Below are 19,153 nucleotides of genomic sequence, written 5' to 3'. Positions count from 1 at the left end.
AAGCAGGTGTAAATACCAGGATCCTCTGACAGGGGGCTGGTCTGTTTCACATCACAGCAAGGAGACATCCCCACCTTATTGGTGATCTGCAGTCTTTTTTTTTGTTTGTTTTGGCTGCACTGCGTAGCTTGCAGGACCTTAGTTCCACAATCAGGGATGGAAACCATGCCCCCTGCAGTGGAAGCGCAGAGTCTTCACCACTGGGCCACCAGGGAAATCCAGTGATTTGCGGTGACTTCAGATAACTTTCCCAAGGTCATGTAGTGGTCAATTTCAGGGCCATGAGTCAGCCTAGCACTCTGTCCTCTGTATTATGCAGCCTACAGTTACAGGAGGTTACCCAATACCTGAGCCTCTGCCTCCCAGAGCTGAGACTGCTGTGTTCACGCAGGCTGCTTCATGGTGAAGTAAATGGATTGAACTTGAGCCCTCTTTTTCTGTATTCCTGCCTAGGAGAAGAACTGCAGTCATGAAGTGACAGTGGTCCTGTTTTCTAGGACTTTTTATGATGCGAAATCTCTTGGTGAGTAACTCTTTCTCTTACAAAGTTATATTTTTTTTAACTTTTTATTTTGTACTGGGGTAGAGCCAATTATGGCACCCCACTCCAGTACTCTTGCCTGGAAAATCCCATGGACGGAGGAGCCTGGTGGGCTGCAGTCCATGGGGTCGCTAAGAGTCAGACACGACTGAGCGACTTCACTTTCACTTTTCACTTTCTTGCCTGGAGAATCCCAGGGACTGGGGAGCCTAGTGGGCTGCCGTTTATGGGGTCGCACAGAGTTGGACACGACTGAAGCGACTTCGCAGCAGCAGCAGCAGCAGAGCCAATTAACAATGTTGTGATAGTTTCAACTGAACAGTGAAGGGACTCAGCCATACATATACATGTATCCATTCTTCCCCCAAATCCCCTCCTATCCAGGTTGCTACATGACATTGAACAGAGTTCCTTTGCTACATAGTAGGTCCTTGTTGGTTATCCATTTCAAATAGAGCAGGGTGTACATGTCCATCCCAATCTCTCTAACTGTTCCTAAAGTTATTTTTTTATTAAGCTTTCCACATGTCCATCCTGATTCACTCTGTATCGTTTTTTCTTTCCTGCTCCATCTCTCCCAGTTTTTCGGTTAAAAGATAGGATAGAGTGGAAAATGACTCAGTCCATTAGTCAATGCAAGAGGTCTCTGGGCTGTGATCCATCTTAAAACCAACCTAGTTTTGCGCCGTGGCAGTATCGTAGCCCATGAGGTTTATCTGAGGTGCCATTATTGCTAATTGAAAACTGTTCGCAGCTTAATAGAAATATAGTTATCTTTTGTGTGTGTTTGTGTGATGTAGTTCTTCAATCCAGAAGGGGGAGCAGAGAAACTGAATTTCTTCAATCTGATCTACGTATGTTGTTTTCTCTATTTCAGATGAATTTCCTGAAATAAACCGAGCCTCAATTAGGCAGGATCACAAGGGGCGATTCTATGAAGACTTTTACAAGTATGTTTGGGTGCTTTGCTTTTTTTTTGCCTTTTTTCCTCCTTGCTTGTTTCTTATCTAACTTAAAAAATTAACCTTTTGACTTTGGAATAATTTTAGGTTTGCAGAGAAGTAGCAAAGCTAGCACAGAGCGTTCCCATATACCCTTTACACAGTTTCCTCTGAACATTTCCTAACCAAGGTACATCTGTTAAAACTCGGAGATGAGCACTAGTGTGTGCTCAGTCGCTTAAGTCTTGTCTAACTCTTTTGCAACCCCATGTACTGTAGCCCACCAGGTCCTCTGTCCATGGGATTCTCTAGGAAGAATACTGGAGTGGGTTGCCTTTTCCTTCTGCAAGGGACCTTCTCAACCCAGGGATCGAACCCCCATCTCCTGCTGGGCAGGTGGATTCTTTACCACTGAGCTACCTGGGAAACCTCACGCTGGTACATTGCTATGAACTAAATCTCAGACTTTTCTCAGAGTTCATCAGTTTTTCCACTTATGCACCTTTTTTCATTCCAGGATCCAATTTAGGGTATCACATTGCTTTTGAACTTCCCAAGCTTTTTATTGTGAAAAATTTCAAATTCTCGCAGAAAAGAAGAATGAACTAAATATAATGAACCCATACCCCTAGTTCCTGGATTAAATAGTTAATATCATTCCATGTTTGCTTCACCTGTGTTTGTGTGTGTATGTTAAATTTTACTTTAGAGCAAATTGCAGATACTAAAGCATTTTGTTCCTAAAGAATAGGGGACTTTCAGATGATGATGTGTCCCTGTGGATTTAGGAATCGCAACAAGTGCCCCACTCCAATGAGGAATATTGATCAGAGTAGCGGGAAGGGAGGACAAAACACGTGTTAGGGGAGGGAATATGTGGAAAGTCTCTGTAACCCTCCTCTCAATGTTGCTGTTTTTTAAAACATTTTAACTATTGTTGGCTGCACTGAGTCCTCGTTGCTGTGCTCAGTCTTCCTCTAGTTGCATCTAGTGGGGGCGACTCTTTGTTGTGGTGCCAGGCTTAGTTGCCCAGCAGCATAAGCAATTTTCTCGGACCAGGGATCAAACCCTTGTCCCCTGCATTGGCAGGCGGATGCTTAACCACTGAACCATTAGAGAAGTCCAGTCTGCTAATGTTTGTTAAACACATTTGACTTCATCATGTACTGTTGTATGATAAATGACCCCAGCTCCAGGCATCCCTTCTTCCCCTTTCCGTGAAACCCTGTAAGGCACCCGATGTCCCATGTGTCGTTGCTGCTTGGTACCCACCTTGTGATGGTGCTCCTTTCAGGGTGGTGGTGCAGAACGAGAGGAGGGAAGAGTGGACCTCACTCCTCGTGACCATCAAAAAGCTCTTCATCCAGTACCCAGTGCTGGTGCGACTGGAACAGGCAGGTACTGCACTGAGGTGCCGGGAGGTGTGCTGGGAGGGGAGGGGTCGGGTGGAGGCTGGGGGACGCAGAAGTTCCTGCTTGCCTCCCTCCCAGTGCCGAGTGTGGCTTCTGCTTCTGGCCAGGTGTGTGTCTCAGGGCGGGGGCCCCGCTGGTCATTGTGCGTGCAGTAGGTTCAGTCATGTCCTCTGCAGGGTGGGGTCCCGCTGGTCATTGTGCGTGCAGTAGGTTCAGTCGTGTCCCCTCTGCAGGGCCGGGGCCTGTGGGGCCAGGCACCTTCCGCTCATTTCTTACGGGTCCGTCTTTCACGAGGTGTTGTTCCTTGTCTGTGTCTTCTGCTACAGAGGGCTTTCCCCAGGGAGACAATGCTACCTCAGCACAAGGAAACTATCTGGAGGCCATCAACCTGTCCTTCAACGGTGAGTGAGGCGCAGCCGTGGTGTGTGGGCATTCGCTGACCACGTGACCGTGTACGTTTCTTTACTGATGTGCAGAGACCCAGGCCGAGCTGGTGATGCCCCCAGCTGCCACCCCACAGATTAACTGAAAGCAGTAACTTTATAAATTATATATTTATGTATTTGGCCCATCAGGTCATAGTTGCAGCATGCAGGATCTTTGTTGCATCATGTGGGCTCTTTTGTTGCAGTGCTTAGTTGCTCCGTGGCATGTGGGATATTCGTTCCCCCACCAGGGATCGAACCCATGTCCCCTGCATTGAAAGGCGGATTCTTAACCACTGGACTGCCAGAGAAGTCCTGATTGGATGGATTTAATGGCCACCATGTAGGTCTTGGGACTTCTGTTGGCAGTTGACTTGCTTGTCTCATGCTGTCCCAAGGGTAAAGAGCTGTAGGCAATCCTCCTTGGGTCCTTTATTTTCCTAAAAACTGTGTTTTTATTATTTTCCACTCCATCCCTCAATTGCTTCTAAGTAACTTTTATAAATCTACCTTTTTTTTTTTAAATGACAGAAGGAACCCATGTTCCTAGAATTCAAATACTAGAAAAGTACTTCAAGTAAAATAAAAATCTCCCCTCTCCCTCCACTGTCAGAGCCTTCCCAAGAGGAACCATGGTTAATAGCATGATGTATAGCAGAAGAACTCGGCTGCACACATACATTCTCCCCCAAACTCCCTGCCCCTCCAGGCTGCCATGTAACATTTAGCAGCGAATACTGTCTTAATTAATATTTGATTCTTCTAAGTTGCAATACAGATCCATTTATGGATGGTTTAAATTAACCACATGAAATTTGGGCATGGTGTCTCAGACAATAAAGAATCTGCCTGCAATGCAGGGGACATGGGTTCTATCCCTGGGTCAGAAAGATTCCGTGGAGGAGAAAATGGCAACCCACTCCAATATTCTTACCTGGGACATCCTATGGACAGAGAAATCTGGCGGGCTATGGTCCATGGGGTCATAAAGAGTTGGGCACGACTGAGCAACTAACACTTTCACTTCTCACACAAGGCTGCACAAGCTAGGTATACGCCCTTGAAGAGGGGGATTAACGAAGGTGACAGGGACATAGAGCTGTACACAAGAAGCTCTTAACATCGAAGGGGAAGGACAGACGTGAATTCAGGCCAAGAGGTGGCAGGCGTTCTGATAGGGACGTGGACGAATCGGGTCTGAGAGAACAGGAACGCTTGCCATGGGCTGGTTTCTGAGAAGCTGTAGCATCTTCACCGGAGGACTTTTTGCTCTGTTTCAAGTGTTTGACAAGCACTACATCAACCGCAACTTTGACCGAACCGGGCAGATGTCTGTGGTGATCACACCCGGGGTGGGCGTGTTCGAAGTGGACCGGCTGCTCATGATCCTGACCAAGCAGCGGATGATAGATAACGGTACTGCACCCTGGGCGCTGCCCTGCGTCCCTGTGTTTACAGCCTGGCTTAGCCTTAGGGCTCTGAGTATCGGGACTGGGGACCTGAGTAACGTCAGGTGATGAAGAGTCCCATGGTCGGTTGGCTTGGGAATGCAGTCAGGCACAGTTCCTCATTGCCAGTGTGAAGGTGTCAGAGTGTCTTGCTTGCCTCTAAAGGACACAACTGGCGCCCTGAGTGTCCCAAACGTACTTATTGCTGGAGAACCCCTTTGGGGTTGTTTCCAGGATCCAGTGCCCATCAGCCCGTCCTGGGAAGCTCCAGAGCATCACCTGGTACTCCCTCCGCCATGTCCCCAAGCTGCGCCCCTCCCCAGCTTGATTTGTGTTCCAACAGCAAGACGAAGTTGGGAACATGAGTCCTGACGGCCAGTAAAGAGACTCTGTTAACTGATGGAATTGTTTTGCTTTGTACTGAGCTGGCAGGGTTCCCTTTCCTCTCTGGCCTTGAAACTGTGCTCATGGCCGCATGGTGGTCTGCTCGACAGATCACGACCTGCAAGGCAGTCAGAGGCGGATTGTCAAGCGCTGATTAGTGGCAGCTGCAGGTGGACTTGGTGAAAGTTAGAAAGACGGAATGCACCTATTTCCTTCTGACCTGCCATGGGCAGCGCTGATACGTCAGCTGTGTCTCGAACCCTGACCCCACTTAAATCACGTGCACCCCCCAACTCTCCCTTTTGTTCCTTAGGAATCGGTGTGGACCTGGTGTGCATGGGGGAGCAGCCGCTGCACGCTGTCCCATTGTTCAAGGTGATTGATCTCGCACTGCTTGCTAAAAGCCAGCCTCCAGTGCAGGGTGGTCTTGAATAGTGAGAATCGGAGAAGCTGGGTGGCTCCAGGTCCCGCCTGCTTCCCAGCTCACCTGGTCCATGCTCTGTTCCCTTTCAGCTGCACAATCGGAGTGCCCCTCACGACTCCCGTCTGGGGGATGACTACAACATCCCTCACTGGATAAACCACAGGTGAGCAAGAGCTGGATTCACCGTAGGTGATCAGGGATTCTGTTAGCTCCCTTGCCGTTTTTTTCTGCAAACCTGTTGAGCTCTTACCATAAAATCCTTTGTCAAGAAAGTGTGGAAACTTTAAGTTGTAATATTTGCTTCAGGTCTCTCTATATGCAAAGCCATGGCCATGACATAATTACAGTCTGTGATGAAAAGCACGAGACCAAGTTTGAAGGACTTATTTCCACACCAGTTTCCGACTCCCACAGCCCACAGATGACTGATGCCTGGGCCTGGGTCCCTCTGTTTGTAGGAAGCTCCCTGTGCCTCCTCTTGACTGGGACCAGGCCTCCGTGTTCCTGCTGATTTCAGCTCGAGGAGGAGGTTCTAGACCACTTAGAAATCAAGACTAGCACACATGAAACAATTTATGGGGAAAAGGAATAGATCAATAATTTAAAATGTAACCAATGTTTCCTAGTAATTACAAAGCAAAGTTAGAATTGGAAAGATCAGTGAGGGCTGAGTGAGCGTTCCTAGGAGGGTTGATCGATGCCTGGGATTCCAATTGTGTCTGGAGGTTTAGAATGAAAGGGGTTTGAGGACTTCCCTGGTGGTTCAGTGGTTAAGACGCTGCACTTCCACTGCAGGGGACATGGGTTTGATTCTTGGTAGGGGAAGTAAGATCCCACATGCCATGCAGCACCGTCAAAAATTTTTTTAAAAACTAAAAAAAAAAATGAAAGGGGTTTAGATGAGTGACCCTGTCCGTTTCTTTCACAGTTTCTACACATCCAAAAGCCAGCTCTTTTGTAATAGTTTCACACCACGAATTAAACTGGCAGGAAAGAAGGTAGGTTTCATTGACCAGCAGAGTTTGGGGACTGTCACTGATATTGTTATTTTGGCCCTAAAATACCCCTGTTCCCCAGTGATCATGAGTAGCAATTGAGAAATTCGTTTTAAGATTTTATAGTCTTCTGCATTGAATAAATAAACAGCAGGGCAAATTCCAGGAGTGATTAACTATCTGTTTAACTTTACAGCCCACCTGTGAGAAAGCAAAAAATGGCCGTGATACATGTGAGTATTTTTTTCCTTCTTTCATCACTTTTAGGAAGTCAACTGAGCCATGGCAACAGGATTTTGTGAGGTTGAATAAAAAGTTCATGGCCAAGTTTGGGACCTGAATTCCCCTTGTGTGACCTTTGGAAGGTCCCTTAATGACTGCATATATTTTTGTCATTACCCACTGCAAAGTGGGTGATAACAAAACTTTTCTTTTTTTCAAAATCTTGTGTTTATTTTCCATAGGTTGGTTATGGGAATGGGGTGGAAAGTTTTAAAGGACTAAATATACACATTGTGTGTGTGTATATATATATATATATATATATACACACACATAGTTGCTCAGTCGTGTCTTTGCGACCCCATGGACTGTAGCCTACCAGGCTCCTTTGTCCATGGGATTCTCCAGGCAAGAGTACAGGAGTGGGTTGCCATTTCCTTCTGCAATATATCCATTAAGGTACCATTTTTTATGATTGATTTTTTTATTCTTTTAATTGGAGAATAATTGCTTTACAATGTTGTGTTAGCTCCTGCTGTACAACAGTGCAAATCAGCCGTATGGATACATAAATCCCTTCCCTGTTGAGCCTCCCTCCCACCCACTCCCCACCCAACTAAGATGCTATTTTTTAACAATGGGATCACAGAAAGAAATGGTGCCATCATCTGGCTTTACTTAGTGCTTGTAAATAGTAATTTCTTTATCGTTTTGATGCAAAAATCATTTAATCTTCGCAACCTGATCATGGGTTATTATCTCATTGTTTTTCACACGGAGATGCTGATGATGACCTACCTACACCTTGCAGATTTTGATGAAGACCATCCGAAGGCCTCTTGTTGAAGTGTGTTTTGATGACAGTTGATATTATTTATGTGTTTCAGCTCTCGGTACCCCCAAAGAATCTGAGAACGCCCTTCCCATCCAGGTGGATTACGATGCTTATGACGCACAAGTCTTCAGGCTCCCCGGCCCCTCCCGGGCTCAGCGCCTCGGCACCTGCAGGTTCTCTGCCAGATGTGCTTTGGGGGTGGACGTAGAAACTAACTAGGAAAACCCGAGGCCCCAGAGGGACCTGCATGAGAGCAACCTTGAAAATATCTTAAATTAAAATGAGCCAAATGGAAGCCTTAGTATGTATATCGTTAGGGAGTCTGTTTTCCCGTTCTCTGGCCTAGCTGTTTGGTTAGCTATGTTTGCTATGATGAAGTGTTCGCAAATAAGGAGAGCATTCTGCTTTTTCTAGTCAAGAGGAGCAATTTGTGAATTCTAGAATCTTCATTTCACTGAGCAGCCCCTAATAGATAAAGTGAAAGTGTGTTAGTTACTCAGTCGTGTCCAACTCTGTGGGACCCCACAGACTGTATCCCACCAGGCTCCTCTGTCCATGGGACTCTACAGGCAAGAATCATGGAGTGGGTAACCATTCCCTTCTCCAGGGGATCTTCCCAACCCAGAGATCAAACCCAGGTCTCCTGCATGGCAGGCAGATTCTTTATCGTCTGAGCCACCAAGTTAGATAGAGCAATAGATCGATCCCAGCGTCCAGAGTTTCTCTTAGGTTTATTATTCCCAGAGGGCAAGATACTTTTCTTTCTCTAACTCTTGTGTTTGAAATTTGCTCCCTGGTATTTGGGTCACACAGTAGTTTTTCATTGTGATGTGTTTAGATTTACCAACACATTCATTTCTGGGTCTAGTGTAAGAAAGCCATCCCAGATCCAAGATGTGTATTTTATATTTTCTCCTAGTTCTTTTAGTCTTGGTTTTTGTCTGTCTGTTTGTTTTTGACTGCACATTGTGGCATGCGATTCCCAGGGATCAAACAACACACCTCCTTGCAATGGAAACTTGGAGCCCTTACCCCAGGACCACCAGGGAAGTCCCTATAGTCTTAGTTTTTATGCTTAGTGATTTGTGTAGATTTTTTTTTTAGAATGTGGGAAACAGAGTTCTAGCTTTTTTTTTTTTTCCCCCTCGTTGACCAAGCATTGCCAGTCTATTTTCTGTATTTCTTAGTATGGAAAGTATGCTGTAACTTAGTACCACTGGCTGGAAAAACCCCCTGTCTCTTCACATCATGACAGACGGGTTAGGGTTAGCCACGTGCTCTTGTGTCCACTCCCCTCATCCCATCCTGATGTCTGGTCCCGAGAGTGCTCAGAGCTCAGGGTGGCGCTGTTAGCAGCAGCTCGCTGCACGTGGGTGCTGCCTCAGGCGTGGTGCTGCTTTTCTTCTGAGCATCTACGAACATGTCCAGGGTCCAGGATCCTTGGTTTTCTTTCTTCTGACCAAAGATGGCAAGACCCGATGTCCCAGAGACTCAGACTGTGTTCCCTGAGGGCATAGGCCGTGCCCTAATCGGTGCTCTGTCCATCCACTGGGCTGAGCATGTGCTGGTGCTCAAATATTTATTGTTGGAATAATGGAATGTGCAGTCTGCCCTTGGGGTCTATCTTCAGGCTCCATTTAAGCTCTCACTTTAAAACTCTTCCAGGTAGAGAGAGAATAGCTCTGATATCACAGGAGCAGCCCTGTGGGCAGTTGCTGACTCTTTCATTCTGAATTTTTGCTTCCGTTGGACTTCTCTCCTTCTGATCCTTCTTCCTGCCACTTCCAGAGGCTCCCCTCTCAGGGAGTTTCATGTTTTAATAAGGGCATGCTGTTTTTTTTGTTTTTTTTTTTAACTTTTATTAAGGAAACTTTCAGAGACTAGTGAAATGAACAGTTATCAGCATGTCGTCAATCTTGTTTTATCACTTCTCCCACATTTGAAATTTCGTTGGAGTATTCTAAAACAGATCTCAGATACCCTTTTTTTTTTTAACCTGTAAATATTTCAGTGTGTGTCTCTAACAAATAAGAATTAAAAAAAACAAAAAACAAAACCCAACATGATCACAGTACCTGTGTTATTGGTAACAAAATTCACACTGATTGCTAATATCCTCTGATAGCCAGTCCTTCTCCAGACTTCCCAATTGTCTCAAAAATGCAGTTTTTACGGTTAGTTTGCTTGGGTTGGGATCTGAAGAAGGTGCACACGTGGCTTTCATCTTGTGTCCTTTCTGTGACTGTAGAGTGTTTTGCTTTTTCTTCCTCTGGCTCTTTATCTCCCTTATTATGTTTAACTTGCCCTGTCGTCTCTGAGTCTCCTGTAAACTGGCAATTGTCTCTGGAGGCCCAATGAGATTTAGATTCAATTTCTGATGCCAGGAGATGTCTCAGGTGGTGCTGTGTGCTTCCTCCTGGGTGACCTCAAGTCAAAACTCCATTCTCCGTGACTTGAGCTTGATGGTGGGATGAGGTGGCGTCAGACTGAGGGATCGCTTCTTTAAGGCTCTGATCCCAGGACTCCGGCCACGGGAGGACTGTCCATCATTTCCCCTGTTTCTTCCCGGAGCTGCTCAGGGCAGAGTACCTCCTGCGTCACCTCCCACCCAGAGATCCCATGGAGGGTTATCATTACTGGTCTTCCATGTAGCCTGGGCTGGAGACAGTGACTTGGTCTTCCGCCTGCCAGGTCTGTGCGAGAGCGGGAGAGTCACAGCCGGAAGAGCGCCAGCTCCTGTGACGTTTCGTCCAGCCCTTCGCTGCCCGGCCGGACGCTGCCCACGGAGGAGGTGAGGAGCCAGGCGTCTGACGACAGCTCGCTGGGCAGGAGCGCCAACATCCTGGTGATCCCTCAGCCCCACCTGCACCAGTACGAAGTCAGCAGCTCCCTGGGCTACACCAGCACCCGAGGTCAGAGGGCAGGGCTGGGCAGCCGTCTTCATCTTTTGTGTCTTTATTTATTTGGCTGCGTCAGGTGTTAGCAGCAGCACTCGGGCACTTCAGTCTTCGTTGTTCGGATCTCTTTTAGTTGTGGCACGTGTGGTCTAGGTCTCTGGCCAGGGATCGGCTCCAGGCCCCCTGCACTGGGAGCACAGAGTCTTAGCCACTGGACCACCAGGGAAGGCCCTGGACTCACTTTCTAACCTGGGTGTTTGCTTGGTGGGCATGCGACATTCCCCAGGGGACCTGGTTGTAGGTTTCGACTCTTTGATCCACCCAGGTTAGGGACCTGTCTGCCATTGCGTGGGACGGATTGGGTCTAAATAGCGTGCAATCTCCATGCCTGGTCAAGGCTGGATACACTCATTTCCTCATTTTTTCCTCCCATGAATTTATTATTTTTTTAAACACAGTCACATTGATTGCTTATTCATGTTCCAGGCCTCTGCATCAGTGGGAGGGGGTTTCTGTCCACCCAGTCACCTAGGCCCTGGGGTTCCTTCTATCCCGGGATGCCATGGTCATCAACACAGGTCTCCAGAGTTTCCACAGCAGGGGAGAGGAGAATGGAGATCGTGAGTGGAGGTGTCAGTGGTCCAGACCTTCAGGTGGAACAGGCCACTTCTGCCTGTGCTCTGCTGACTGGAACTGTTATGTAGCCCCAGTGCAAAGGGGCTGGAAACTGCCCTCTCCTTGTGAGCCTCAGAGGAAAATCAAACGGGTCTAGTGAACTGAACACATTGGCTGTCTCTGCCAGGGTCCCTGCTTCTGGTCACCAAATACCTACCTGTATTGTTCCTCCCGTATACAGAATACACCCACCCCATCCCCAGAGGAGACAGCTCCATGGAGTCATTGCATCCAGCTCAGAGTCCAGGGTATCCAGGCAATGTGTGGTCCTCCCCATTGGCTTTGGGTGTAGCTTCACCAGGCTAGTAATTTAGGGACCAGAACCTCCTTCTCTTAAGTGTTTAATAAGTAAACAAACCCAGTATTTCATTTCTCTATAATTTGGCCATTTCCCTCACATGTACACCCTCCAAGGTCCTTGTCGGCCTCAGAGACTCTCCTGCCTAGTCCTGCTTTCCCCGTGACCCTGTGCTTTCTCTCTGTGCTCCCCCCTCATCCCCACGGTAACTGGCAGATGTCCTGGAGAACATGATGGAGCCGCCACAGCGGGATTCCAGCGCACCGGGCAGGTTCCACGTGGGCAGCGCAGAGTCCATGCTGCACGTCCGCCCCGGGGGGTACACGCCCCAGCGGGCACTGATTAACCCCTTTGCGCCCTCACGGATGCCCATGAAGCTCACGTCCAACAGGAGGCGCTGGATGCACACTTTCCCCGTGGGTAAGTTTTTCTTGGGAAAGAGCCCTGGCCAGGAACTCCTAGTCTTGGCCCTCAGCACCCGTCCCTGCTTGGCCTCAGTCAGAGATGTCATCCTTCTCTGCACCTGGAGGCAGGGACAGCCACATGTGTTCTTCTTGTCTGACTTGTGTTAAGCCTCCTGGGAGGAGCCCCTGCCTCCTATGCTGTTGTCTTTCTCTACTGTATCTCACTTGATGTGTGTGAAACAAAGCCTCCCACAATATTCTTTCTTTCTTTTATTATTTTGGGCTGTGTTGGGCCTTCATCGTTATATGCAGGCTTTCTCTAGCTGTGGTGAGTGGGGGCTACTCTCTAGTTGGCAGTGTGCGGGGCTTCTCTTTTTGCTGAACTAATCTTGTGGCTCTCAGGCTCTAGAGCATGGGGTCAGTAGTTGTGGCATGCAGGATTAGTTGCTGCAAGGCGTGTGGGATCTTCCCAGACCAGAGACTGCACCTGCGTCCCCTGTACTGGCAGGCGGATTCTTATCCCCTGCGCCACCAGGGAGGTCCCCTGCAATATTCTTAGGCTGAGGCCTCACAGGAGGACAAGCCTTGCTCAGAGAAGGCGATGTCCTGTCTGGGAGCCAGAGGGTTGAGGACAGGATGTTCCTCTGTGCTGTGGTTGCCTTTCAGCCTCTCCAGCGCTCGTGTCCTAGCAGCAGGAAGAGAGACAGTGTGAGGTAGAGTGTGGCTCTGGCTTCTGGGGGGACGATAGGTCAATGGGTCTCTGTCTGGATAGGACCGTCGGGAGAGGCCATTCAGATCCATCACCAGACCCGACAGAATATGGCAGAGCTGCAGGGCAGCGGGCAGAGGGACCTGACCCACTCCTCCGCGGAGCTGCTGGAGCTGGCGTACCACGAGGCCGCCGGCAGGTGAGGCTGGGCCTGGGGCTCTGGGAGGTGCCAGGGTGATGGCGGAACGGGCTGCCCATGACGCGTCACGTCCGGGAGACTCGGGGACGTGGTGGGGCTGCAGCACCACCCTTTGTCAGTGCCCTTCCCTGGGCCCGTTGACAGAGACAGCCTGGGGTGTTTTTGCCAAAGATGTTCCCCAGGCCCTTGCTTTGGCTTCTGCTTTAATTCAAAACACGCTGTGTCAACCGCAGACATGAGTTACTTCTGATCCTCAGTCAAGGGTGAAAATGAATTCCAGGGCGGGTGGTTCCTGCTGTGTGTTCTGGGCAGTCAGTCTGTGACTTTTGTCGTTTTGGTCATTGAGGAATCCCACTGTTGGGTTAATGCAGAAAGCAAGGTATCCCAAAAGAATTAGAGTCATGCCTTCACTGCAAATATTTATCTTTTTAATTGTTTTTCATATTTTATTGTATTGTTTAGGATCTCAAAATAACCACTGTATAAGAATTTATTTAATAGCAATGGTTGACAAATTGCAAATCACAAGACGGGTACTACTGACTTTCAAGTGATATTTTTGATCAAAGACTATTATATATTTCTATATTATTAAAATTTTGTTTGATAAAAAGTAAATAAGTTAAAACAATGGAGACCAAGGCCTGTGTTTATAGAAACAAGTCTTTTTGAACCGGGGTTCTAAATGTGTTACAAGGCATCCAGAGAGAGTCAGCCTAGGAAGAAAGTCATTTAAACCTTGACGTGCTCTAGCCCAGGCTATACTGGATCTTCTGTGATGCATTACTCTTGCAAGGTGCAATCTTTGGCCCCTTTCCAGCTGTCCCAGCATCCCATGGGCTGGATGTGGGACACAAGCAGGGCGTGACCCTCTTTACCGGCTTAATGTGATACCTCTGTTGAAGCACCTCACGTCCCGCTGTGGGTATCAGCAGGGGCAGGCTTAGGATGGAGAGGGCAGGCATCTGGCATGGTGATGGGGATGCAGCTGGGGTGCCAGGGTGAGAGTCTAGAGCTGGCATGCGCTCTGAATCCCGAAGCCTGGCAGCTGCGATGTGGATCTCAGTGTTTGCCAGCCCATGTGGCCGAATGTTCAGGCCTGTTTTTGATGAAAACCCCCCAGAGACAGGGTGAACAGGATAAAAGAGGTGATGATCCACATTAAGCTAGGCGGCTGGGCTCTGTTTGTTCTCTGCAGGCACAGCACTTCCCGCCAGCCCGGTGACGGCACGTCCTTCTTGAGCTTCACTGGGACGGAGGAGCTCTCGGTCAGCCTGCTCCGTGGCAGTGGTGCAGGTAACTCGCCCAGGAGACGCTCTGAGCAGGCCCACCCCTGGGAGCGACATGGGGATGGAAAAGCAGGGCCATGTCTATTTGGGATCATTTCAGCCACAATTTCGGGTGACCTATTTAGAAGCTGTGCTTCTAATAATGCATGGAATTATAAATGGGCTGCACGTTACGTTTTTAGCTGAGAACATGTTAGTCGGGAACACATTTATCATTGGTCTGTCAGTGAGTCGTGATTGAGGGCTGCTTATGAGATCACTATTGAGGGCCACACCAGGCCTGGAAGCTTTCAATTATATGTGGAAGGGGACCCCCCCCCCCATAAAAATGATCAGAGACCCAGAGGGAGCAGTGTGGTTTGAGACTGGAGAAGAGAAGGGTGGCCTTGTCGCTTACGCAGGGGTCTCCAGCCTCTGGGATCTAGTGCCCGATGGCCTGAGGTGGAGCTGATGTAATGGAGATAAAGCGCACAATGAATGCAATGTGCTGAATCATCTCAGAACCGTCTCCCTTCCTCCCCAGTCCGAGGAAAGAGGGTCTTCCGCAAAACTGGTCCCTGGGGCCAAAAAGTTTGAGGACCACTGGCTTACAGAAGTGGCTTACCTCAGATGCGAAGGGGTGGTATTTGGTCAGGAGGAGGGTTAGAAGGTGAGGGATTCTAAGTGCAGGTAGGGTAGGAGCTTTTATTGATTGATACAGGCTTTATGCTTTTTGGAAGCACTTGTTATCTGATCATTCCTGTAGGGAGTAAGTCGTTCAATACATTTTATACACGTAGCAACTTAACACCCAGAGATGTGGAGGTGTTATCCTGGTCTCTCCAGCCAGCAGCCAGCTGTCCTGCTGTTTCTGTGCTCAGTCGTGTCCGACTCCTTGCGACCCCGTGGACTGTAGCCCGCCAGGCTCCTCTATCCATGGGATCCTCCAGGCAAGAGTGCTGGAGTGGGTTGCCATGCCCTCCTCCAGGGGGTCTTCCTGACCCAGGGATCAAACTCGCCTCTCTTATGTCTCCTGCATTGGCTGCTGTTTCTGATTTCTGCAGTATTCAGAGAGCCTTTACAGGGGTAGGGGAACATGAGTTTAGATGGGTGGCAGATTTTGGAAAGCCTCAAAGGATAGATAGTATACCAAATGAATACGAAAAACAGTAAAACTGAAAGAAACAATGAAGTTACTATTTCATGTCTTCGTTTTCTGTAAGTTAACTTGCCTTTCTGAAACTTGACTTGAGGAAGACAACGGAATTGAAATTTTATAAAATTAGTTAATAAAGTTTGCCTCCAGTCACGAGTGGATTCAGCTAGTGATGTTTCTGGTGGCCTATAGCTAAGGCTTGGAAATTGGATTGGCAGTGAGAGAATTCCTAAAGTATCATAATTATTTCCTTCCTATTTCTAGTCCATCTTTCCATCATTCATTTTGAATGAGAAGATATGTTGAATAAAAGTTTAGGGCTAAGATCCTTTTGATCCCTGTGCTTGGGGGCTGAAAATGTTACTTGGCTGCCAGGCTCTTGTAAAGTGCCTTCAGAATATGATAAAAGCAAGGGACCTCCCTGGCAGTCCAGCGGTTAAGAATCTGCCTTGCAATGCAGTGGATGTGGGTTCAATCTGCAAAGCAACTAAGCCCGTGCCCCACAACTAGAGAGCCCATGTGCTGCAACAAAAATATCCCACGTGACACAACTAAGACCCTATGCAGCCAAATAAATACTAAAAGAAAAGAACTTCATAAAAAAGGAATATGATAAGGGCAATGTTTCTATTCTTTTGCTAAAAGGAGCCGCTTTATAGGAACCCAGAGTTTGACCTTCCCGGCTGTTCGGGGTCAAGTTGTACAAAGGAAGGCTGCTCTGGGGCTTACGGGACCACGCTTAGAGCGAGTTTCCTGGCGACCTGAAGCAGGGGAACCATGGGTTCAGGTGGTAACTGCTTCAGGATTTTCCCAGGGTGGACATGGAGTGTGATTCTGGGCCTGGGGGAGGCAGCTCTCATAGATCCATTGATTCCTCAGAAGATGAGTCTTGGAACTATAAAATCTGCTCTGGAGAAAAGAGGGAAATTTCAGAGAAATCCTAATTTAATGACTGGTGTGGAAGGTTCTCTCTCTCTTTTTTTTTTAAAACTATAACTGGTCAGAACTTTTTTGCAAAATGAGCCTCACTGAAACAGATTCTTTTTATCTTTCCATAGATGTGAATCCTCGGACGCAGAATAAGGATTCTCCAGAGGACAGTGTGTCTACCTCTCCAGACCCAAGTAAGAGGGGGCGACTGATGGAGGGAGGCGGGGGGTGTGAGTGGATGGTCAGGGCACTGAGGGGGAGCAAGAGGGAGCCCTGTTTGGGGGAGAACAGCCTGGACGTTCACGTCTCAGGTGCGGGAAGGCAGCGTGGTGAGGGAAAGTCTGTAGCTTCTCTGATGGAAAGGGAGCGGCGGGGAGGCCACACGGGAAGGGTGGCTGTATTCCCTGCGCTGGCCTTGGCTCTGAGATGCCTAACGATGGCTGTGGGGAGAAGTCAGGAGGAATAAGACCTGAAGCTATTTACATCCCTGCAGTTGAAAGTGTGTGTCTGGGTTGCATTTACATTGATCATCCTTGTCTGTTGAAATAGCTGAACATCTAAATATCAGCAATAGCAAAAGACCAGAAAAAGAAACTCTACTGCTTGATCAACATTGCTTTACCTCACTGTGACCGATGGATGTATGTACATCAGCAAATCTTTTTTGTCCCCACTTTTAAGTAACTTAGCAATCATTGCACTGGTTCTCCAGGTCTGGCATGCTGGTCATTTTTCATGTCAATATCAAACATGTTACTATATTGTGATTTGGATAATCATGTCTATTGGTGGCCGTTTGGGTGATTTCTAGTTTTTTGGGTTTTTTTTTAATAGTATATAATGAATGCATGGTGCCGTGGGTGTATTTTTTTCTCTTGGTTCAGATCCTTGGAATATATTCCAAAGAATAGTTGGCAGATTGATTATTTTCTAGAAAGCTGCCAGCCTTGAATAGATGAGCCTGTTTCTCCTCTGCAAGCCCAGCACTGGATTTTGTCATCTGTGTTTGTCACTGTGTGGTTCTGAGCTGGAACCACCTCAGAGGCTTTGGCAGGGCCTGGAGGTACTGGAGGTGGAAAAGAGGCCACCCAGACTCGTTACCCAGGGAAACAGCAGCAGCATCCAGCTAAGAACTGGGAGCTTTTCTCACCACGGGGTTTGAAGTCTCCATGTGTGCCCATGGACCCCGTTTCTAAAAGGTTTTTCTAGTGCCAAGGGTCAGGGAACTGGCAAGGGCCAGAACGGTGAGAAGGCACAGCAACAGAGGGCCTTGCACTTCCGGCCGCCCCTTGGGGGCTCCAGTTGGCGCCCACCTTCTGCTGCTGATTCTAGCCGGGAAGCTCACACAAACTCACCCTCGTTTGCCATATGGGAAACTGGGGTGCTAACTAGGATGTTGTGGACTGGGTCTTTTGTTGTTGTTGTTCATTGAAGCGTAGTTGATTTACAATGTTGTGCAACTCCGCTGTACATCAAAGTGACTCAGTTACACACATGCATACATTCTTTCCTTTATATTCTTTTTCATCATGGCTTCTTACAGGGTATGTCATATAGTTCCCCGTGCTATACATGAGGACCTTGCTGTTGATCCATTCTAAATGTCAGTTTGTATCTGCTAACGCCAGACTCCCAATCCATTCATCTCCCCCCCCCTGCTTCCCTTTCGCTGTGTTTTGAGTTCTTGGGGTATTAAGGAGTTAACAAGGCCTGTATGGAGTCAGACTCATAGACTCAGAGAGCGCAGTGGTGGTTGCCAGGGTCCCAGGGGAAGGGGGGCAGGGTGCGGGGTGTTGCCAGTTGGCGGGTGTAAAACTTCAGTCCTTGTGAGGTGAGTAAGGTCTCTAGAGGCCTGCTGCATGGCACTGTCCCAAGTTTAAGCATACTGAATTGTACACTTAAAATTTGTTAAGGTGGTAGATCTCAAGTTAAGTGCTCTTACCACAATAAAATAAAATTCAGACCAACCAACCAGAAGTCACCCGGGACCTGGAGTGGAGACCATGGAGTTAGGCTTGTTGCAGGTCAGGTCATCTTCCCCAAAGCCTTGTGGCTGCACGCGGGGCATGTTTCCGCCCTGGGACTCAGCTCGAAAGTCTTCCTGGCCCCTGGCCCCCAGGCTCAGGGACACTGTTTTCCTGGGGGCACATTGGTCACTTTAAGGAAGAAAGATCCCTGAGCAGAGAGGCTTCTGGTCCTGTGACCCTGGGGGGATTCAGCTCGGCCAGGTGTTTAAAGGGGTTGATGATGGCGCCATACCTGCTCAGAGGAGGGGTGTTGGGGACAGCGGGCGCAAGGCCGAGGAGCCACGGGAGATGAGGCGTGTGAGGGTCTCGCTGGGGACACGGAGCCTGAAGCGTGGAGTGTATCTGCTTCTAGTTGTTCCCTTGTATGGAGATTTGAAAAACAGTGTTCACTTACTTGACTGAAGAAGCTAACTGCCCCCCTGCGTTAACTCAGTTATTCTCAGCAAGGAATATTCTGCTCATCGGGGCACATGTGGCCGTGTCTGCAGACACCATTGGTTTTTACAACCAGGCGATGCCACTGGCATCTAGTGAGTAGGGACCGGGAGGCTGCTCACATCCTGCAGTGCCCAGGACCACCCCCATGACAGAATTATCCTGACCAGAGTAGGTCTCATGCCCTGAGGTGGGGAAGCCCCGCTTCACCAAAGTGCAGGTGATCTCTGACCGACCCAGAGGGTCAGGCCCACTCTGCCATGACAGCTCTCATCTCTAGATTGTTAAACTCCGGCTCCTAAAGTTCCAGCCTCGTAACTTTCCCAGACGTCTTCCCTTGACTCCTCTTCCTGCCCTGATGGATCTGTGACTTACTTTTCAATCCTGAGTTCTGCTCCCCTGTGCTGTTCCCTCCAGAATCAGCTGCACCCCCCTCTTCTCCCCACCCGGCCCCTCCGCCGCCTTGGGGAGGCTCCTGGCCTGAGCCTCTCTTCCGCTCTCAGGACATTGATTTGCTTCGATGTGTAA

General features: G+C 48.5%; 1 protein-coding gene and 1 pseudogene across 10 annotated transcripts in view; both read left to right on the top strand.

Moving 5' to 3' along the window:
• The window catches only part of DEPDC5 (DEP domain containing 5, GATOR1 subcomplex subunit), a 72,760-nt gene that overhangs the window by 16,804 nt on the left and 36,803 nt on the right, over positions 1 to 19,153 (top strand). For 9 of the 10 annotated variants that reach the window (XM_044929886.1, XM_044929884.1, XM_044929885.1 and 6 more), the window contains exons 11-25: positions 454 to 523; positions 1,419 to 1,491; positions 2,777 to 2,880; positions 3,221 to 3,295; positions 4,601 to 4,735; positions 5,465 to 5,526; positions 5,665 to 5,738; positions 6,504 to 6,573; positions 6,767 to 6,803; positions 7,680 to 7,800; positions 10,319 to 10,539; positions 11,714 to 11,917; positions 12,674 to 12,809; positions 14,008 to 14,105; positions 16,292 to 16,357. In XM_044929886.1, the coding sequence (XP_044785821.1) occupies positions 454 to 523; positions 1,419 to 1,491; positions 2,777 to 2,880; positions 3,221 to 3,295; positions 4,601 to 4,735; positions 5,465 to 5,526; positions 5,665 to 5,738; positions 6,504 to 6,573; positions 6,767 to 6,803; positions 7,680 to 7,800; positions 10,319 to 10,539; positions 11,714 to 11,917; positions 12,674 to 12,809; positions 14,008 to 14,105; positions 16,292 to 16,357 (1,546 nt within the window). Of the gene's footprint in view, positions 1 to 453; positions 524 to 1,418; positions 1,492 to 2,776; positions 2,881 to 3,220; positions 3,296 to 4,600; positions 4,736 to 5,464; positions 5,527 to 5,664; positions 5,739 to 6,503; positions 6,574 to 6,766; positions 6,804 to 7,679; positions 7,801 to 10,318; positions 10,540 to 11,713; positions 11,918 to 12,673; positions 12,810 to 14,007; positions 14,106 to 16,291; positions 16,358 to 16,712; positions 16,805 to 19,153 lie in introns of all 10 variants that reach the window. The other variant, XM_044929889.1, reaches the window with a different exon arrangement.
• On the top strand, positions 1,218 to 1,418 carry LOC112580031 (annotated as a pseudogene).

The sequence above is a fragment of the Bubalus bubalis genome, chromosome 17 (assembly GCF_019923935.1).
Source record: "Bubalus bubalis isolate 160015118507 breed Murrah chromosome 17, NDDB_SH_1, whole genome shotgun sequence".
NCBI classification, from domain to species: domain Eukaryota; kingdom Metazoa; phylum Chordata; class Mammalia; order Artiodactyla; family Bovidae; genus Bubalus; species Bubalus bubalis.
Note: the sequence above shows the minus strand (reverse complement) of the source record. Positions and strands in the feature narration are given on the sequence as shown.